At 44.3% G+C, this 17,142-nt stretch overlaps 1 protein-coding gene across 1 annotated transcript; it reads right to left on the bottom strand.

Moving 5' to 3' along the window:
• Nucleotides 1-1,641: 1,641 nt before the first annotated feature.
• Nucleotides 1,642-16,706, bottom strand: GCM1 (glial cells missing transcription factor 1; the record flags this gene model as incomplete). The annotated part of the gene is made up of 5 exons (XM_081245540.1): nt 1,642-2,463; nt 3,869-3,997; nt 5,593-5,705; nt 6,736-6,988; nt 16,632-16,706. The coding sequence occupies 5 exons, from the start codon at nt 16,704-16,706 to the stop codon at nt 1,729-1,731; spliced, it is 1,305 nt and encodes a 434-aa protein (XP_081101666.1). The 3' UTR covers nt 1,642-1,728.
• Between the last annotated feature and the right edge of the window lie 436 nt (nt 16,707-17,142).

Genomic DNA, 17,142 nt, shown 5'->3' on the forward strand with positions numbered 1-17,142 from the left:
TACAGCTGCCTGACCATGGCCATGTTCATTACACAAGGACTCTTCTAAGCAAACATTTCTCAAGCACATATTTTGAACCTGGTGCTGTTAGGCACTGAAAAATAAAGGTAAATGGGACAAAACTGGAGCTCTCATGGAAGACGGTGAGCAGGAAGAAGAAGGAAAGGAGACCATTTGGTGCCACTGAAAAGTCTCTTCATGCAGTTCTTCAATTCTGCTGCTCTTTGTGTTCAGGAAATGCGGTTGGGTCATAGCCCTTGTCTTGACGAGTCTTAGAAATCAACTAGAGGACACGTGTTTTATAAACCAACCCCACAAGTTTCATACTAGACAAAGTACTATTACTTCAGTGGTAGCATCTTTGTCTTTCTGCTCCTCTGAAACTCTTTCACTCTCTCCCTTCCTTCATTCTGTTTCCAAGAAGGCGTAGGTGAGATCCTGGGCCTTTCATGTCTGCTCTGTTTGAGATGATTCCAAGGACGTGGAAAATGCAACAGATAATGCAGCTGAGGTGCTGAGAACCCCAAATATTGTGGAGAAAAAAAATAGCAGAGGACATTTCCTGCCACAGATGGGACAAGTTTTCAATTCTCCCTGAGGAGTACTCTATCACTCCTGAAAACGGTCCTAGTACTCTAGCACTCCTGAGGAGTACTCTAGTACTCCTGAGGAGTATTCCAATATTCTAGTACTCCTGAGGAGTACTCTAGTACTTCTAGTACCCCTATAGTACTAGAGAGGAGGAGGACAGGCCAACAGATCACTTGTGTGAAGAGAGAAGTCTTGCCTTCTGCTCGTCGTCATGATTCTGATTTATCTGTGGTTACCTTCTGAAAACCATTTCCTAAAGAAATTCTTTCAGCCATTTCCCAAAGCAGCTTTTTAAGTGGCTATAAAAGATTTCGGTCATTTTTCTCCCCCAGTTTTACTGAGATATAATGTTATTGAGATATCACTGACATATAACCTTGTATAAGTTTAAGGTGTACAACATAATGCCCTGATATATGTATATAGTGCAAAATGTTTACCACAATAAGAGTGGTTAATATCCATCGCCACACAGTTATATTTTTTTTCCTTGTAATGAGAACTTTTAAGATCCATTCTCTTCTTAACTTTCAAATATACAATATGGCGTTGTTAACCATAGTCACCATGCTGTACATTACATCTCCAGAACTTATTTATCTAAAACTGGATGTTTCTACCTTTTGATCACTTTCACCCAGTTCTCCCACCCATCACCCTCTGCCTCTGGCAACCACAAATCTGATCTCTATTTCTATGAGTTCGGGTTTTTAAATTATCCACATGTAAGCGAGTTCATACAGTATTTGTCTTTCCTTCTCTGATTTATTTCACTTAGCATAATGCCCTCAAGGTCTATCCGTGTTGTTGTAAATGATGTGATTCCTGTTTTTTTATGGCTCAATAGTATTTCATTGTGTATATATATATATACACACCACATTGTCTTTATCCATTCATCTGTCTTAGGTTGTTTCCATGTCTTGGCTATTGTAAATAATGCTGCAATGAACATGGTGGTGCAGATAACTCTTCGGGATAGTGATTTCATTTCCTTCAGATATATACCTAGAAGTGGGATTGCTGGATCATATGGTAGTTCTACTTTTAATTTTTTGAGGAACCTCCATACTGTTTTCCACAGAGGCTGCACGAAATGACATTTCCACCGGCAGTGCACAAGTCTCCCGATTTGGATCATCTTAAAGGACAGAGGTTTAGAAGCATTTCGTTGTTGCAGTGATCCAAACCCATGTACCTCATTTCTTCATCAAAATCCCATTTGCTGCTCTTGCCAGTCAGAGAATATTGATGATGGGGCTGAGAGGTGTAGGTGAGGAGTAAGGGGTCTTCCTGAGGTGAAAGGCAAGTGGTGGAAGGGTGGTAGCTGTTAAAATCCACATGCACCTTCTCTTCATAAAGTTCACCCCCTTGATTTGGCCAGAAGGAGTGACAGCTAGTTTTGGCTGCTGGTGATTCCATAGGAATCTGCTGGAGAAAGGGTTCTGAAGAGCTCTGGGAAGGGGAGAAGTCGTAAGGCCAGCTGGTCAGAGGAAAAGGGTAACTGGGACAACTGTTGTCATTGGAAGGATTTCTCCCCAAAGCAACATTCTTATTCCATGTTTGCAGATCACTGTAATCAGAGAAGACTCCAGAGACAGGAGGCTGAAGCAGGTCCTGGCTGCTGGAGACCCGACTATTGGACAAATCGCGTTTCTCGTAGAGCTGAGTGGGGCCCAAGGTGGGAGTGGAGTCTCTGGGGTCAGAGGTTCTCCCCAAAGCATAACTCTCAGAGAAGGATGAGCCATCATTCAGGGCCTTCTGCTGGGGAGCGTTACCTATTAAATGTCCACTGTAACTACTAGGCAATTGGACACCTTCCTGGAAAGACCAAGTTAAACTTTCCCAACTTTGTGTTGCACCTGGAAGAGGCTGGAAAGGAAACAGAAAACTCATGTTAATAAGTTAAACTGACCTAACTACCCCAGACACTCACGAGTGACCCTGCACAAATAAGTGCTCTTCAGATTTTCTTCATTCCTTGCATACCTGAAGCACAAACACACACAGGGCTTTGCACAAGCACCCAAGGCCTGGAAGAACTAAAGGCTGCTGCCATTTCCGTTTGAAATCTGACCAACCAGGAAGGGCCGAATTGCCCTTTACTCAGACAGGAGTGTGTTTAAAATGTTTCTCCTTAAACCCAAGTCTGATATCCTAACTGACTCTGTGAGAAACTTGTAAGGGGCTATTTGAGAAAAATCAAACTTTATCTTCAAAGTTTTACTTTATCCTCAGTATAACTCTCAGGGGAACCTCATTTCCCTCCTTGACTTTTTTCTATTTTTTAGTGCTGTGTGGATTCCATGAGACCAGGGCTTATTTTTTTTCTCAAGAGACTTTGAACTCATTTTGTTAAATTGTAGATCTCTGGAATACGAGGTGGTCAATTTATTTTTATCAGTGGAGAAAGTATATTGTCCTCCAGTTAATCGCAAGAAAAGAATCTGGTTGAGAATTAAGTTATCCTCTTATTTAGGTAAAACTATCGACCGATGGGGTTGGAGAGACTGTGACCAGGTAGGGTGAGTGGGAGGAAACACCCTTCAACTTCTTCCAGGGCTGGGAGATGGGATAAGACTGGTCATTGGGATTCAGGGGTTCCTATTTCCCTACAAGAGACTCAGATTACAATTTTTCTTCTTAAGGTACTTTAGAGCCTCCAGGGATGGACTGGCTTCATTTCTGTACTCCTGAAATGTGGAACATTGGACAGTAGAAAAAGTAGAGGAATTAGTAACACTATTAAGCAGACAAACCCACAAACCTACAGTATGACACCCATAAAGCCATGAACTTCACATCACAGTTTGACTGCGGGAAGAAGCCTCCATCCCCACATCCCTGGATGAGCACTGTTCTCAGAAACTGCCTGGTTATTTCATCTTGGTGGAGTGCGCTAAGGAAATCATCTGCTTTAGGGAAGAATGAAAAAGCACGAGGCTCATATTTTGTGCAGATCATTTCATTTTGGTTCTATCAGAAATACAGAGTGCCAGACATAGGTTAAGTGCTGATTCGAGTCTCTTTTTAATTGTAGTAGGGAAGACGGTTCTGAAATTCTATGGACTTTACAGTTGAGGGCATGCTACAAAGATGGTAGAAATTAAGAGGAAACCCGCAGATTCAGCTTCTTTGGCAGAGGCTGACTCACGGGTGAGCCTGAAGGTATGTGATTTTCGGCTTCATTTGTAGGTAAGGGACAGGGAAATCTACTGCCGCCACCACAGGGATGGCAAGTCGTCGTACGTTCTGAAGCTGCATGGGGCAATGTTACCTTTATCTGTGGGCCCTGTTTCATCTTCGAGGAGACAGAGGAAGATGCAGAGTGCGTTTTCTTCATTGCTCTTCTGGCCTCGGCTTCCAATTTGGTTTCTGGCTTTGGATGGTCATGCTCTCCCTTTGACTTAGAGGAGACGAAGCAGTGAAATAAATAACTAGATGCACTTCACGGTGTGTAAAGCTTTATCCTGTGCCCTGCCATTGGACTGGGTATTGCTGCAGTTGACTACTAAGACAAGATTGGAGCAACCTTTTTTTTTGCTTTTAATTAATTTTTATTGGAGTATAGCAACTTTACAATGTTGTGTTAGTTTCTACTGTACAGCAAAGTGAATCAGCTATATGTATATATATATCCCCACTTTTCTGGATTTCCTTCCCATTTAGGTCACCACACAGCATTGAGTAGAGTTCCCTGTGCTATACAGTAGGTTCTTATTAGTTATCTACTTTATACATAGTATCAATAGTATAAAAAATAGTGTATATATGTCAATATATATGGGAGATATGTATATGGAGATATATATATCTCCCAATTCATCCCACCCCCCACCCTTTCCCCCTTGGTGGAACATCCTTTTAAGATCCTCCCAAGGCCCCCATGCACTCTCCCGCCTGCCCATCTGCCTTTGCTGACGATGCTCCTTCCTTGCGTACTGTCTCTCCCCAGCCTGGCCAAGTCACATTCACAGTGATGACAAGTAATGCTGATTACATAATTCTCCCCGAACCTTCCGCACAAGGCTGTGAGGGCTATACCATTATCATCCTTCCCAGGAGGCATGGAGGGGTTATACCACCTGGGAAACCTCCCCTAGTCCGTGCGGGAGCTAGGATTCAAAGTGTGCCAGAGCCAGCCAGGCCAAAAGCCAGCTGTTGGCCATTCAGGAATTTGTGAGCTGGTTGTAAAAACAGCTTGACACTTTGCTGTACACCTGAAACTAACGCAACATTGTAAATCAACTATACTCCAATAAAATTAAAATTAAAAAATATATTTGATGAAGAAACCGAATTAACAAAGAGGAAAGAAGGGAGAGAAAACTTCAGCTCATCTTGCACACTTCTACCAAAGACAGCTTTCCAGAGAACCTCTGTCAAGCTTTGCCATGTGCTTTGCCATGAAACTCCATGTTCAATCTTATGATCGTATAAGTAGTAAGAAAGAATATATAGTAAAATAATTAGCTTTTTCAAACAAACAAACAAAAAAAATGGCTTGATATCAGCCATGATGGGAATAGTTATATCCCAGAAACTGGCAAACCCTACACATCAGAACGTTTTCTTTTCAGAGACGGGTTTAGCACGGACTCAAACCCAGGCAGTCCAACTGTCAGAGGCCACTGTTTCTACCACCTCCCCCATGAGGACTTCTTAACACCACATTTTACAGAAAACTGGGGCTTAGGGGAGTAAAGCAATGTGTCCATGTTTACAGAGCTGGGTCTGTGGAAGGCCAGTGCTTGCCTAAGCAGATTACTGACCGCAGCATCCCCTTCGGAGCCTGAGGCAGGGGCAGCCGCCCCTGTCCTGGGCTCCAGCCCCTGACTCCTCTCTCAAGGTTTGGGGTATAGACGTTTGCTCGCCCAGAGGGTCCCCCAGGGAGGGTGCAGGCTCCCCTCCACCTGTGCATTTCCTGGAGGAAACTCATGCTGGTCCTCTGTGAAGAGCTCCTGAATTAAAGAGAAATGGAATCTCTAACTCAAATCCAACCTGGAAAAATATGAAGCGTCCGTCGTGCCTCCAGAAGTTAGTGACAGGAAAGCCCCCGTGGCCTCGGCAGGGAATGAGCTTCAGGGGCCCATCGCAGTTGGGACAGTGTTTCCCTACAAAGGAGCAGAGGAAGGTGACTCAGGAAGGTGACTCAGGAAGGTGACCTGCGTCTGTGCAGCCCTGCTGATTTCAGGTTCCTGGGTGGCAAATATTCCACCTGGGCACAGTTTTATAGGCTTTCATACACTGGGCATGACCCCTGAGCCTAGGAGGCCAGACCACCAAAGCAGCGCAGGTCACTCTCACACGTGGTAGAGGAAGCAGTTGCCTACAGAGTGGGATATATTACAGGACAGGGGAGAGCTCCTTTGAGCAAAAAAAAAAAAAAAATCCCTCCCTCCTTATTTACTGATACTTGAAATTCTTCGTAGAGAAGCAGAAAAAAATTCTTTCATTTCACAATTAGAACTAAGGGTCAAGGAGCAAAACCACATGACGGAGAGAACGCAGCTACTAAAGTTTCACTAAAGTGTAAATGACTGATACCAGATCCTGCCCTGAGAGCAAGTTTTGAAAACAAATTACAAGGAAAGAACATGAAGTAACTTGAGGTCTGAAGTGGGCAAGGCACAGGGAATGCCAAACGCATCTATTTCACAATCTGATGAATATGATAAAAAAACAAAATGAAGAATTATCTCAGCATGTGATTATGGCATGACCCTAAATGGCATGGAATTGAGTCTAACCTCAGAGTCAGTCCCGGCTCCCACTCCAGATCAAAGCACTCACTGAGATCATTTTGGGGACCCCATTCCCCAAGATGTGAGGTGGCAAGCGTGATACACAACTTTCTCTTAAACGTTAGGTGGGTGTGTTGGTGAATTACTGTTAGTTCCCTAAGTGATGTGTCTTCCTTTTAACAGAGGCCCGAGTCAGGCGTCTTAACCCGAGGGAGGTTAATGCTGGGTGCCCTGGGCGTGGCAGATCTTTGGGACGGATACCGGAGCCCAGGGAGCTGGCTGGCTCTCCTTAAGATAACCTAAAGGACCGGCCTTGGTCTCCACCACCCTCCAGGGCGAAGGATGGGCCCTTGGGGGGTGCGGGGACGTCGTGGCCCCTCGGGGCAGGAGCCTCACTCACTCTGCTGCTTCTGCCGGGCCTTGTCGCAGATGGCAGGCCTCAGGTAGACCTTGCGGCCCTCAGCGACTAGGCAGTCGCGGCTGCAGACCACCACGCCCAGGCAGGACTTCTTGAGGATGCGGGAGTTGTGATTGTTGGTGTTGCGCATGGCCCAGCTGCTCATGTGCCGCTGCGCATTCCTGTCCTCCGAGCTATAGATGTGCTTCTCGTAGGCATCTGGCCATTCCTGGAACCAGTCCGTCTTTTTCACATTCTGATGAAAACACAAAGACTATTATTATAGTTTCAGCTGGAAAACACCACTGTGCTTAAAGCTGCTTTTGGCGCTTGAGAGCTGGGCGCGAGACCTCTAGCAAAGACCAAGCTGGATTTCACTCCGCCGTGAGGGTCTGAGCACGCACAGCGCAGCCGCGAGCACGTGATTCCTGGGTCCACCCAACAGCTGCTCCCTGGACCAGAGTGAGTTGTGATGCCGCCCCTCTACCCCGATTGATGTTTCTCTAGCCTTTGGTGATAAGAGTGAGGACCGTCTCACTGAGAATGTTGGAGGTGAAGTAACATGATTGTGTTCTTGCACAATGACAGTGGACGGCACTGGGGTGGGGCAGTGAGATGATGTCTCTCGCCGGGCGGTGGTTACCTTGTTGGGAAAGCGGAGGTTTTATACAAAGCCACCTGAGATACGCGGTGGAAGGCTGGAGAGCCGCTTTCTCCCCCGTGGAGATTTTCTCCCCTTTGCTCTACACTCATGTTCATGCGCCTCAAACAGGGCAGAGGGGTGAGGAAGAGTTTACTTTGACTGGAAACGTCTGTGTTCTTGCCAGGACGGGCACAATTCCCTGCCCATGAATACCTAACTAAACTCTCCTTTGAGTGCGCAGAGACACAGGATAGTCAGTCCTTACAGCATAAGTTATTTAGCTTTCTGTGTCTCAGTTTCTTTACCTGCATAATAGGGCTAACTAACTAGACCTGCCTACCTCAAGTGGGTCTGAGAATTAAATAGGATAATATATAAAAATTACTTAGCACAGCACCTAGCCTGGAGGGAGCTCAGAATAAATGTTAGTCACTGAAGTTGTGGCTCAAAAGGATGTGGCGTTTGACAGATTCTTAGGGTGAGAATCATTAAGGGGTCTCAGTAGTCAAACTTAGGCTGTGCCCACCCCCGTAGCTTCCAGAGCCTTGGTATAAGAACATTTTCAGCAAGAAGATTATAGAAGGTTATGGTAGAAGATTCTAGAAGCTCCAGGAAGAGAGATCAGGGTGCCTCTGCTTTGCTTCCCCAACAAGAAGACACAGCATAGGATATGAGAAAGGAAAGACAAGACGTTTGAGAAGGAAAAAAAGCAAACATCATTAGGATGGAAAAGCAACTCAGGGAAGTAGGTGTCTCTTCAGTTAGATTTCAAGTTTAGAACATGCCAAAGAACTTTGTAACATGAGACTCAGGGCAGGTGACTGTCTCTGAAGCCGAATTTTGCTCTTCTCTAAAATGGGGACATTGATAAAACATGCTTCACAAAAGTACTGTGGAGAGCAGATGTGTTGTGAACTGTAAATTTTATATAATTAATGATAGTTGTCATTTGTACGGAACTCCATGGGAACTGAGGTGGGTCTGAGGAAATAGAAATGAGAGGTTTTATGTACACGAGAGGTAGTTCTAGTTAATAGCAAAGAGTTGTGGTCTGAAAACTAGGGCTATGGGCCTAATCCAGCCCAATGCCTGTTTTCATAAATCAAGTTTTATTGGAACCCAGCCATGTTCATTCAAGTGTTGTCTGTGGATACATTTACACACCATGGCAGAGTCCAGTAGTCGCAGCCGAGACTGTATGGTCCACAAAGCCTAAAATATTTCCTATCTGGCCCTTCACAGAGAGCCTACCAGCCCCTGGTAAGAGCACAGCCTGTGAAGGCCCTGGGTGAGGGCCTTACAATAGTTCCTTCCCTCTCAGGGCTCCACTTCCTGCTCTGTGAGATGGAGGTCACAGGATTACTTGCCTGGCAGGGATGTTGTGAAGAAAGACTGAACGAGTTAGCACACACAGAGCATTCAAAACAGTGCCTGCTATTCACAACTGCCAAGACGTGGAAGCAACGTAGGTGTCCATCGACAGATGAATGGATGAAGAAGATGTAGTATATCTATACAATGGAATATTACTCAGCCATAAAAAAGAATGAAATAATGTCATTTGCAGCAAGATGGATGGACCTAGAGATTATCATACTAAGTGAAGAAAGTCAGAGAAAGGCAAATACCATATGATATCACCTATATGTGGAATCTAAAAAAAAAAAGATACAAATGAACTTATTTACAAAACAGAAATAGACTTACAGACATAGAAAACAAACTTATGGTTACCAAAGGGTGGGTGGGTGGATAAACTAGGAGTTTGGGATTAGCAGGTATAAACTACCATATATATAATAAACAGCAAGATCCTACTGTATATCACAGGGGACTATATTCAATATCTTGTAATAAACTATAGTGGAAAAGAAAACAAAAACAAAAACAGGGACTTCCCTGGTGGTCCAGTGGTAAAGAATCCGTCTTCCAATGTAGGGGACGTGGGTTAGATCCCTGGTCGGGGAATTACGATCTCACATGCCGCGGGGCAACTAAGCCCACGCGCCACAACTACTGAGCTCGTGTGCCTCAGTGAGAGAGCCCATGTGCTGCAGTACAGAGCCCACATACCCTGGAGCCTGCACGCCACAACCAGAGAGAGAAAACCCACATGCTACAACTAGAGAGAAGCCCGCGCGCTGCAATGAAAGATCCCATGTGCCTCAACGAAGATCCCATGTGCCACAACTAAGACCCGACGCAGCCAAAAAAATAAATAAAATAAATAAATAAATAAAATAAATAAAATAAATAAATATTTAAAAAAAAACAGTGTCTGGCATAGGGAACTGTATTCAATATCCTGTAATGAACCATAATGGAAAAGAATATGAAAAAGAACATATATACACATATATATGTATATATATGAATCACTTTGCTGCATACCAGACACAACATTGTAAATCAACTATACTTCAGTTTTTAAAAACAAAATAAAATAAAACCAGTGCCTGGCACACAGCAAGTTCCACATCAGTGTTAGCTGTTACTCTGTCAGATCTGGGGCCACACACACCAGCCAGTATGATTGTGAGGGCCACCAGCTTTTAGGACAGAGATGAACCCCAGAGAGGTCACTTCATGCTATAAACCTTGTTAAGCCAAATGCAAGACAGGAGTCCAAGCCCCTATAAAACAAAAGCTTAATTGGTGCAGATCTTGTTAGTGACCTTCTTTCTCAGAGCAGTGACAATGCCCCTCCGGTGCTGCCCTGTGGTTTGGGAAGGGAATGCTGCTCGAAAAGGGCAGGAAGAAGGGAGATGGCGTCCGGAGGAGTCCCCTCTGGTCCATCAGGCAATTACAGTCGAGTGTCTAGGAAAGAGGCCTGGCCAGGCCAAGATGCTGAATGAGCTGTTTTTTCCAGTTGTTTCCCTCTCTCCCCGACTTCCCTGGTAATTCTGAGCTGGACAAGACTCAATGCCCGGGGTGAGGAGAAGACCTCAGGCAACCCCACAGGCAGCCCTGTCTCCTTCCTCCACCCCCTTCTCTTCTCTTCCTTCTGACCTAAAGCTCTAAATAGTGCTCTCTTGTCTTCTGCCACAGAAATGCCACAGAAAACATAATATTTTGTCTTCTGAAATAATAAGAATGTAGGTTAAAACATTAAAATATGGACCTTTAGCAATTTGGACTGGGGATTTGAATTCTTCAAATACAAAACACAGTTGTCAGGGCAGCAGAGAAAAGGGTGAGGTGGACTTGAAGGAAAGCTGAGATTTTCATGTTTTAAAGGTGAGGGGTCCCTTCAGGCTGGTCAGTGGCATAAATTCCACCAACCTGGAGGAATGACAGTGTCTCTGAGAGCGGCTCAACCACTCCAGTTAAAGCAAGTACTCCCTGCCTGTGGAGGAAGAAATGAGCTCCACTGTCTTTTTTCTCTCTCTCTCAGGTTAATGTATATTTTGATCTCCCTCTGACGTTTCCTCTTTGATGGATTATTTAGAAATATATTGTTTAGTTTCCATGTATCTACAGATTTTCCTGTTGCCTTTTGCTATTAATTTCTAGTTTGCATCCATTGTAGTGGGAGAACACATTCTGTGTTTTTGATTATTTTAGCATTGTTGAGGTTTGTTTTAAAGCCCACAAAACATTCTACATTCCAAGGTCTGTTAGCTTTTTTTTTCAGCAGCTCCTCCACTGGTACCTTAGTTTTCCAGTTCCATTAATAATGCAGTAATAAGATTGACAAAGTATGACCTCAAGAAAATTACTTAGGAGTAAGTGTATTTACATCAAGATATTCTCTTGGCTATTTATTTATGACCAGTCTTTTGACCTGGATGCTTAGTGAGATTTTTGACATTTTTTGACATTGCAGTTATGAGAAAACCCAGATTCCAGTGATGCAAAGGAACCCAGGTGTCAATGAATGATAAGGAACTCTGAAAAGCTCCCAAATTTAAGGCACTAGAGAGTAAAATTTTCAAAGGAAGAATAATTATTTCTTAATCTTGTTTAGCAAATCCCCACAAAACATTTTTTTCTTTTCAGATCTTCTGTTTATTTTAATTTCTAACTTTTCATGAGTAACTCTTTGTTTTTCCTCTTGGTTAAGAAGTTTATAATTTAAAGGGAATATTCTTAAGGTCTCCAACGTGTAAATATAACAAATTTATATTTTATAATCTCATGGGTAATGTCATTGGGGGTTTAATGAATATTTCTGGGCCTTATGTATGTAGTTTCTTTCCCTAAGAGACTTAATCCTCTAACTCACTCAAAACCTTTGAAACTCAATGCTAGGGGTCCCCAACCCCCAGGCTGTGAACCGGTACTGGTCCTTGGCCTGTTAGGAACCGGGCCACACAGGACAAGGTGAGAGGCTGGCGAGTGAGCAAAGCTTCATCTGCCACTCCCCATCACTCGCCAGCGCTTACATTACTAACTGAACCATATGCCCACACTCCCACCTGCCCCCCATCCCCCACCCCTGTCCATGGAAAAATTTTCTTCCACAAAACCGGCCCCTGGTGCCAAAAGGGTTGGGGACCGCTGCCCTGTGCAATCAGAGCACCCTTCATCCTCCCTTCATTCTAATTTATTTAACTACTTGAAGTTTTAATAGGGTAACTTAAGAATTAAATATACAGTATTACATAAAACTAATGAATTAAAATCAAAATTCTGAAATAAGGTATCAAAAATATTTACATTATCATGTTATTATATTAAATTTGATTTTTCCCTTGGAATATAATCTATTCTAATGTAAAGCAATGATCTGCCAGGTTTTCTTTAATAAGAATAGCTTATTGGGCTTCCCTGGTGGCGCAGTGGTTGAGAGTCCGCCTGCCGATGCAGGGGACATGGGTTCGTGCCCCGGTCCGGGAAGATCCCACATGCCGCGGAGCGGCTGGACCCGTGAGCCATGGCCGCTGAGCCTGCACGTCCGGAGCCTGTGCTCCGCAACGGGAGAGGCCACACCAGTGAGAGGCCCGCGTACCGAAAAAGAAAAGAAAAGAAAAGAAAAAACTGAATCGGGACTTCCCCAGTGGTCCAGTGGCTAAGGCTCCGTGCTCCCAATGCAGGGGGCCCAGGTTCGATCCCTGATCAGGGAACTATATCCCACATGTGGCACCTAAGAGTTTGTATGCCGCAACAAAGAAAGATTGAAGATCCTGTGCACCACAACTAAGACCTGGGACAGCCAAATAATTAAATAAATTAAAAAAAAATTTTTTTAAAAAGAACGCTTTAAAATTTTTTTTAAAAAATAAAATAAAATAAAATAACTGAATCATCTTAGGATAGCCTGCATCCAAACCACCTTTCACGCCGGTAGCCTCCCAGATCCCCTTGCTGAACGCCTGTGCACAGCTTCCCCATATGTAGCCTTTGAACAGTCTTCAAAATGCTCTACTCTGCCTGGATTTTCTTATCTTCACCTGCCCTAATCCTCTCACCTTTTACAATGTACTTGTCCAGAGAGCCTTTGGCCAGATGTTCTGCCTTGCTCCCCATGCCTGAGTCATGCTGAATTACGTACGTCCTCTTTCAGCGCCTCTGGCATTTTTCTACACAGCATCGATTCTCTGTTTGGACACTGATCTTGCTCCACTGGTCCAGAAGATCATGAGCCCTTCTGTGAAAGTTAACATAGCTTAACGGCCCCTGTATCCCTGAGCCTGCTATGGTGTCTTGCACATCCCCGTCACTCAAAAACCTCTGCTATCCTGATAAGGATGTCATTGTTCACGGTTGCCAAAAATTAACCCATAGATCTTGATCTATCTGGGATGTATAAAGCGCTATGGAGTTCCCAGGACCAAAAGATGCAGTGAGCACTCGGGTAACCATCTCAAAACTTGAAGCAGGTGGGTGGATTAGTAAGAAAGGAATTTGTCTACAAGCTACAGGAATTTGCAGGAATCCTGGCAAGAATATAAAAATATGAACAATGAACTGTAAATTCTTTGTATGGGTGGGAAAGAGAATGAAATTGGGGAAATGTATAATAGTAATAAGCCAGTGCATGTTATTATAGATGTAATCCTTTAAAACATATGTTTTAATGCTCAAACAGATGGTCTGAGGTACACTCATCACCCAAGGGGCTCCATGAAAAAAGGGCTCTGTAGTCAAAACTGTGTTAGGGCAACAATGCCAACAGCTTCCTCTTGGGAGAGCCGCCAGTGCAGTAAGAAAGGCACCATGCCTGCAGTAGAGAAATTGGCTTAGGGACTTCCCTGGCGGTCCAGTGATTAGGACTCCGCGCTTCCACTGCAGGGGGCACGGGTTCGATCCCTGGTCAGAACTAAGATCCTGCGTGATGCACGGTGTGGCCAAAAAAAAAAAAAAAAAAAAAAAATTGGCTTAACTTCATTGAACTTAGTCCTTTTCTTCCTTCACAGCATCCATTAAAATTCCTTGTAACTTACACACTACAGAACACATTTTGGGAACACATTTGTTCTAAACAGCTTAGACATTTAAGAAGGGTATCTAAGGAATTACTATTTTCATTTTATAGAGAAAGTAATGAAGACTTAAGAAAATAGATTTGTTTAGAGTCACACAGATAAGCCATAGAGCCAATCATTCGTGAATGTCGTATTTGTCGTTTGTGTTTAATACGTGCCAGGCCCTGTGGTTGGCACCCGGCCCCCATTCTAGGGTGCAGGCCGTCTTCCAAATCTCAGTTCACCGAATCCTAGACTCTTAGAACCAGAAGGGTCCGTAAGAGACTATAGAGTGTAAGCACTTCATCATCAGAAGAGGAAAGGGAGCCTCAGAAAAGCTAAACCACCCTGTGAAATTCTACAAATAAAAAGAGGCAGGACTGGAATTCAAAGCCAGGACTTGGTCTCCTAGCCCTGTTCTCACCATACACCACTCTGCCTTCAGAAACACTCTTGAAGTATAAAATCTACTGTGCTTGGAAATCCTTCCAAGACCTTTTATTTTTCACCTCAACTAGGTCTTGATACGATTCCAAAGCCAGCATAAACCCAGACGAGGATGGTGTTGACTCTGCTCAGAAAATACTAAGGAATATTTTGCTCTTTTTTTTTTTGCACTACGCGGGCCTCCCACTGCTGTGGCCCCTCCCGTTGCAGAGCACAGGCTCCAGACACGCCGGCCCAGCGGCCATGGCTCACGGGCCCAGCCGCTCCACAGCATGTGGGATCCTCCCGGACCGGGGCACGAACCCGCGTCCCCTGCATCAGTAGGCGGACTCTCAACCACTGCGCCACCAGGGCAGCCCCCTATTTTGCTCTTTTAATCATTTCCTGGGCATATTTAACAAATTGAAGGGCACTTACCTATTTCCACGAACAATCAAACTTTTTCCACGAACTAAAAATGATACACTTCCAAAATTGAATGTGTATTTTTGCTGTAAATGTCTCATTTTAATGTCTTGGGTAGCTGAGAATGCTTGAGTTTTGGAAAATTCATGTTGGAACATGAACTTTTATGAGCCCTGAGATCCCCTCCAGGGAAGTGTTTCTTCCTTTTGTCTACAGATTTGATGAATGATATGAATCCTCTGTCCCAGAAAAAATAAACGTTAGTACAGTGTTGCCCGCCAGTTCAGAGGATTCGTAGACCCCATTAAAGTTCCTGCTCTACGATGTGACTTTGCAAAATCATCTATGTACCTGCTTCCTTCAACTCTTGTTTTTGAGGATGCCCATCTTCTCTATTTGAGAGCTGCAATCATGAATTAGGAATATGGGTCCCTGAGCCAGGAGTAATTAAAATTAACCTTAAAGTTTCCTCTAAAACAGCTACAACTATTGTAAACCAATTACAAGCAACTACAAAGATAAATCCTTAAAATAGATATTTGCATGATTTAGCTGTGGTGTATTGAACCATCCTTAAATGGATGGAAAGTAGGGCATACTTGGTGCTTCCCAGCTTTTCTAAGACCTACCCAGAGATAATACGGGAGGAGATTTAAGGGTAAACATAAAAAGAGACAAAAGAAACACTTCGGGGACTTCCCTGGTGGTCCAGCAGTTAAGACTGAGCTTCCATGGCAGGGGGCACAGGTTCAATCCCTGGTCAGAGAACTAAGACCCCACATACCATGTGGCGTGGCAAAAAAAAAAAAAAAAAAATTAAAACAACTAATGTTTTCCACCAAATTAAGAGTTTAAAATGTCAATTGCTGGGACTTCCCAGGTGGTCCAGTGGTAAGGAATCCGCCTTCCAATGCAGGGGTTGTGGGTTCAATCCTTGGTCAGGGAACTAAGATCCCACATGTCTTGGGACAACTAAGCCCGCGCACCACAACTACTGAGCTCGCGAGCCTCAACTAGAGAGCCTGCGTACCGCAAACTACAGAGCCCACATGCTCTGGAGCCCTCACACCACAACTTAGAGAAAACCCACATGCCACAACTAGAGAGAAGCCCTCGCACCACAACGAAAAGCCCATGCGCCGCACCTAAGATCCGAGGCAGCCAAAAAAAAAAAAAGTCAATTGCCAAAGATAAAGCGAAGAAAACATGAAATGAAAGTCACTCTGTAGTTGGAGAGGAGCCCCATGTCTGTGGACTGTGTACTAGTTACAAAAGTTCTAGAAGAGCACTCTCACTGGGACATTCCAGTGACAGATTTAGGTTAAACCCATGACTATAGCAAATAAGGTAGTATGGGAGCTTGTGCATTACAGAGAGTCGATCTATGGACAAACACATTAGCGTGGATATTATTTTACTAGCTGGCAGGCGGGTGCCAAGCCAACTTTTTTTTTTTAATTTTATTTATTTATGGCTGTGTTGGGTCTTTGTTTCTGTGCGAGGGCTTTCTCTAGCTGTGGCAAGTGGGGGCCACTCCTCATCGCGGTACACAGGCCTCTCACTATCGCGGCCTCTCTTGTTGCAGAGCACAGGCTCCAGACGCACAGGCTCAGTAATTGTGGCTCATGGGGCCAGCTGCTCCGTGGCATGTGGGATCCTCCCAGACCAGGGCTTGAACCCGTGTGTCCTGCATTGGCAGGAGGACTCTCAACCACCGCGCCACCAGGGAAGCCCCCAAGCCAACTTTGAAAGAGAAGGGAAGTAACATTTTCTTTGCTTCAGTCTGTAACCGGGTGAGTCTGGTTGGTAAGGTGTTGCTCAATTCATAGATCTTAGCACCTCCTCTTAAAAGTCCTCAGTCAGATGTCCAGCTGAAGCTCTGGAGGAGAGGTGTTTACCCAGCTGGGACCCTCATCAAGTTCCTTTCAGGTCTTAGCAAGTTACCGGTCAAGACTTCACAGCCAAATGCTGAAGGCGGTGTTAAAGCAAGTACATACCTGTGGCAGTTTCATATCATTAATATCCCAGCTTAACGTCTCTTTGTCCTCAGAATCAACGTTCTCAAGTTCCATGATAAAGTCGGGTCGCCCACAGGTTTCCGTCTATCCAACTGCCCTCAGGAGTGCTTGAGAATTTTGTTCTCAAAGGCTCTTAACACAGTTGGATTAGTCCACCCAGGCAGTTTTTAGACTAGTAGACTGTCTTCTGACACTAAAAAATAAATGACAGTAACACTGACCATTAAAGTGACAAAAATCAGTGCTCGTCTGCCAGAAAAGCCTGTTTCATTGATATTTTGGCAAGCACCAACATACAAACAAAAACAAAATGTAGGAGCCATTAGTGACCTTGCTGAAATAAAGCTTGACCATGGGAGATCAAAAGAAGATCATCACATTCACTCTCAGATTTAGGCTTCCTTCCTCATTGCTAGCCCCAAGCAGGAAGGCCTTAGTAAGGACCGTTGTCACCTGTAGCCAATGGTTAAAACCTTATCCTCCACGTACC

The sequence above is a fragment of the Mesoplodon bidens genome (assembly GCF_964165515.1).
Source record: "Mesoplodon bidens genome assembly, chromosome: 10".
NCBI lineage: Eukaryota > Metazoa > Chordata > Mammalia > Artiodactyla > Ziphiidae > Mesoplodon > Mesoplodon bidens.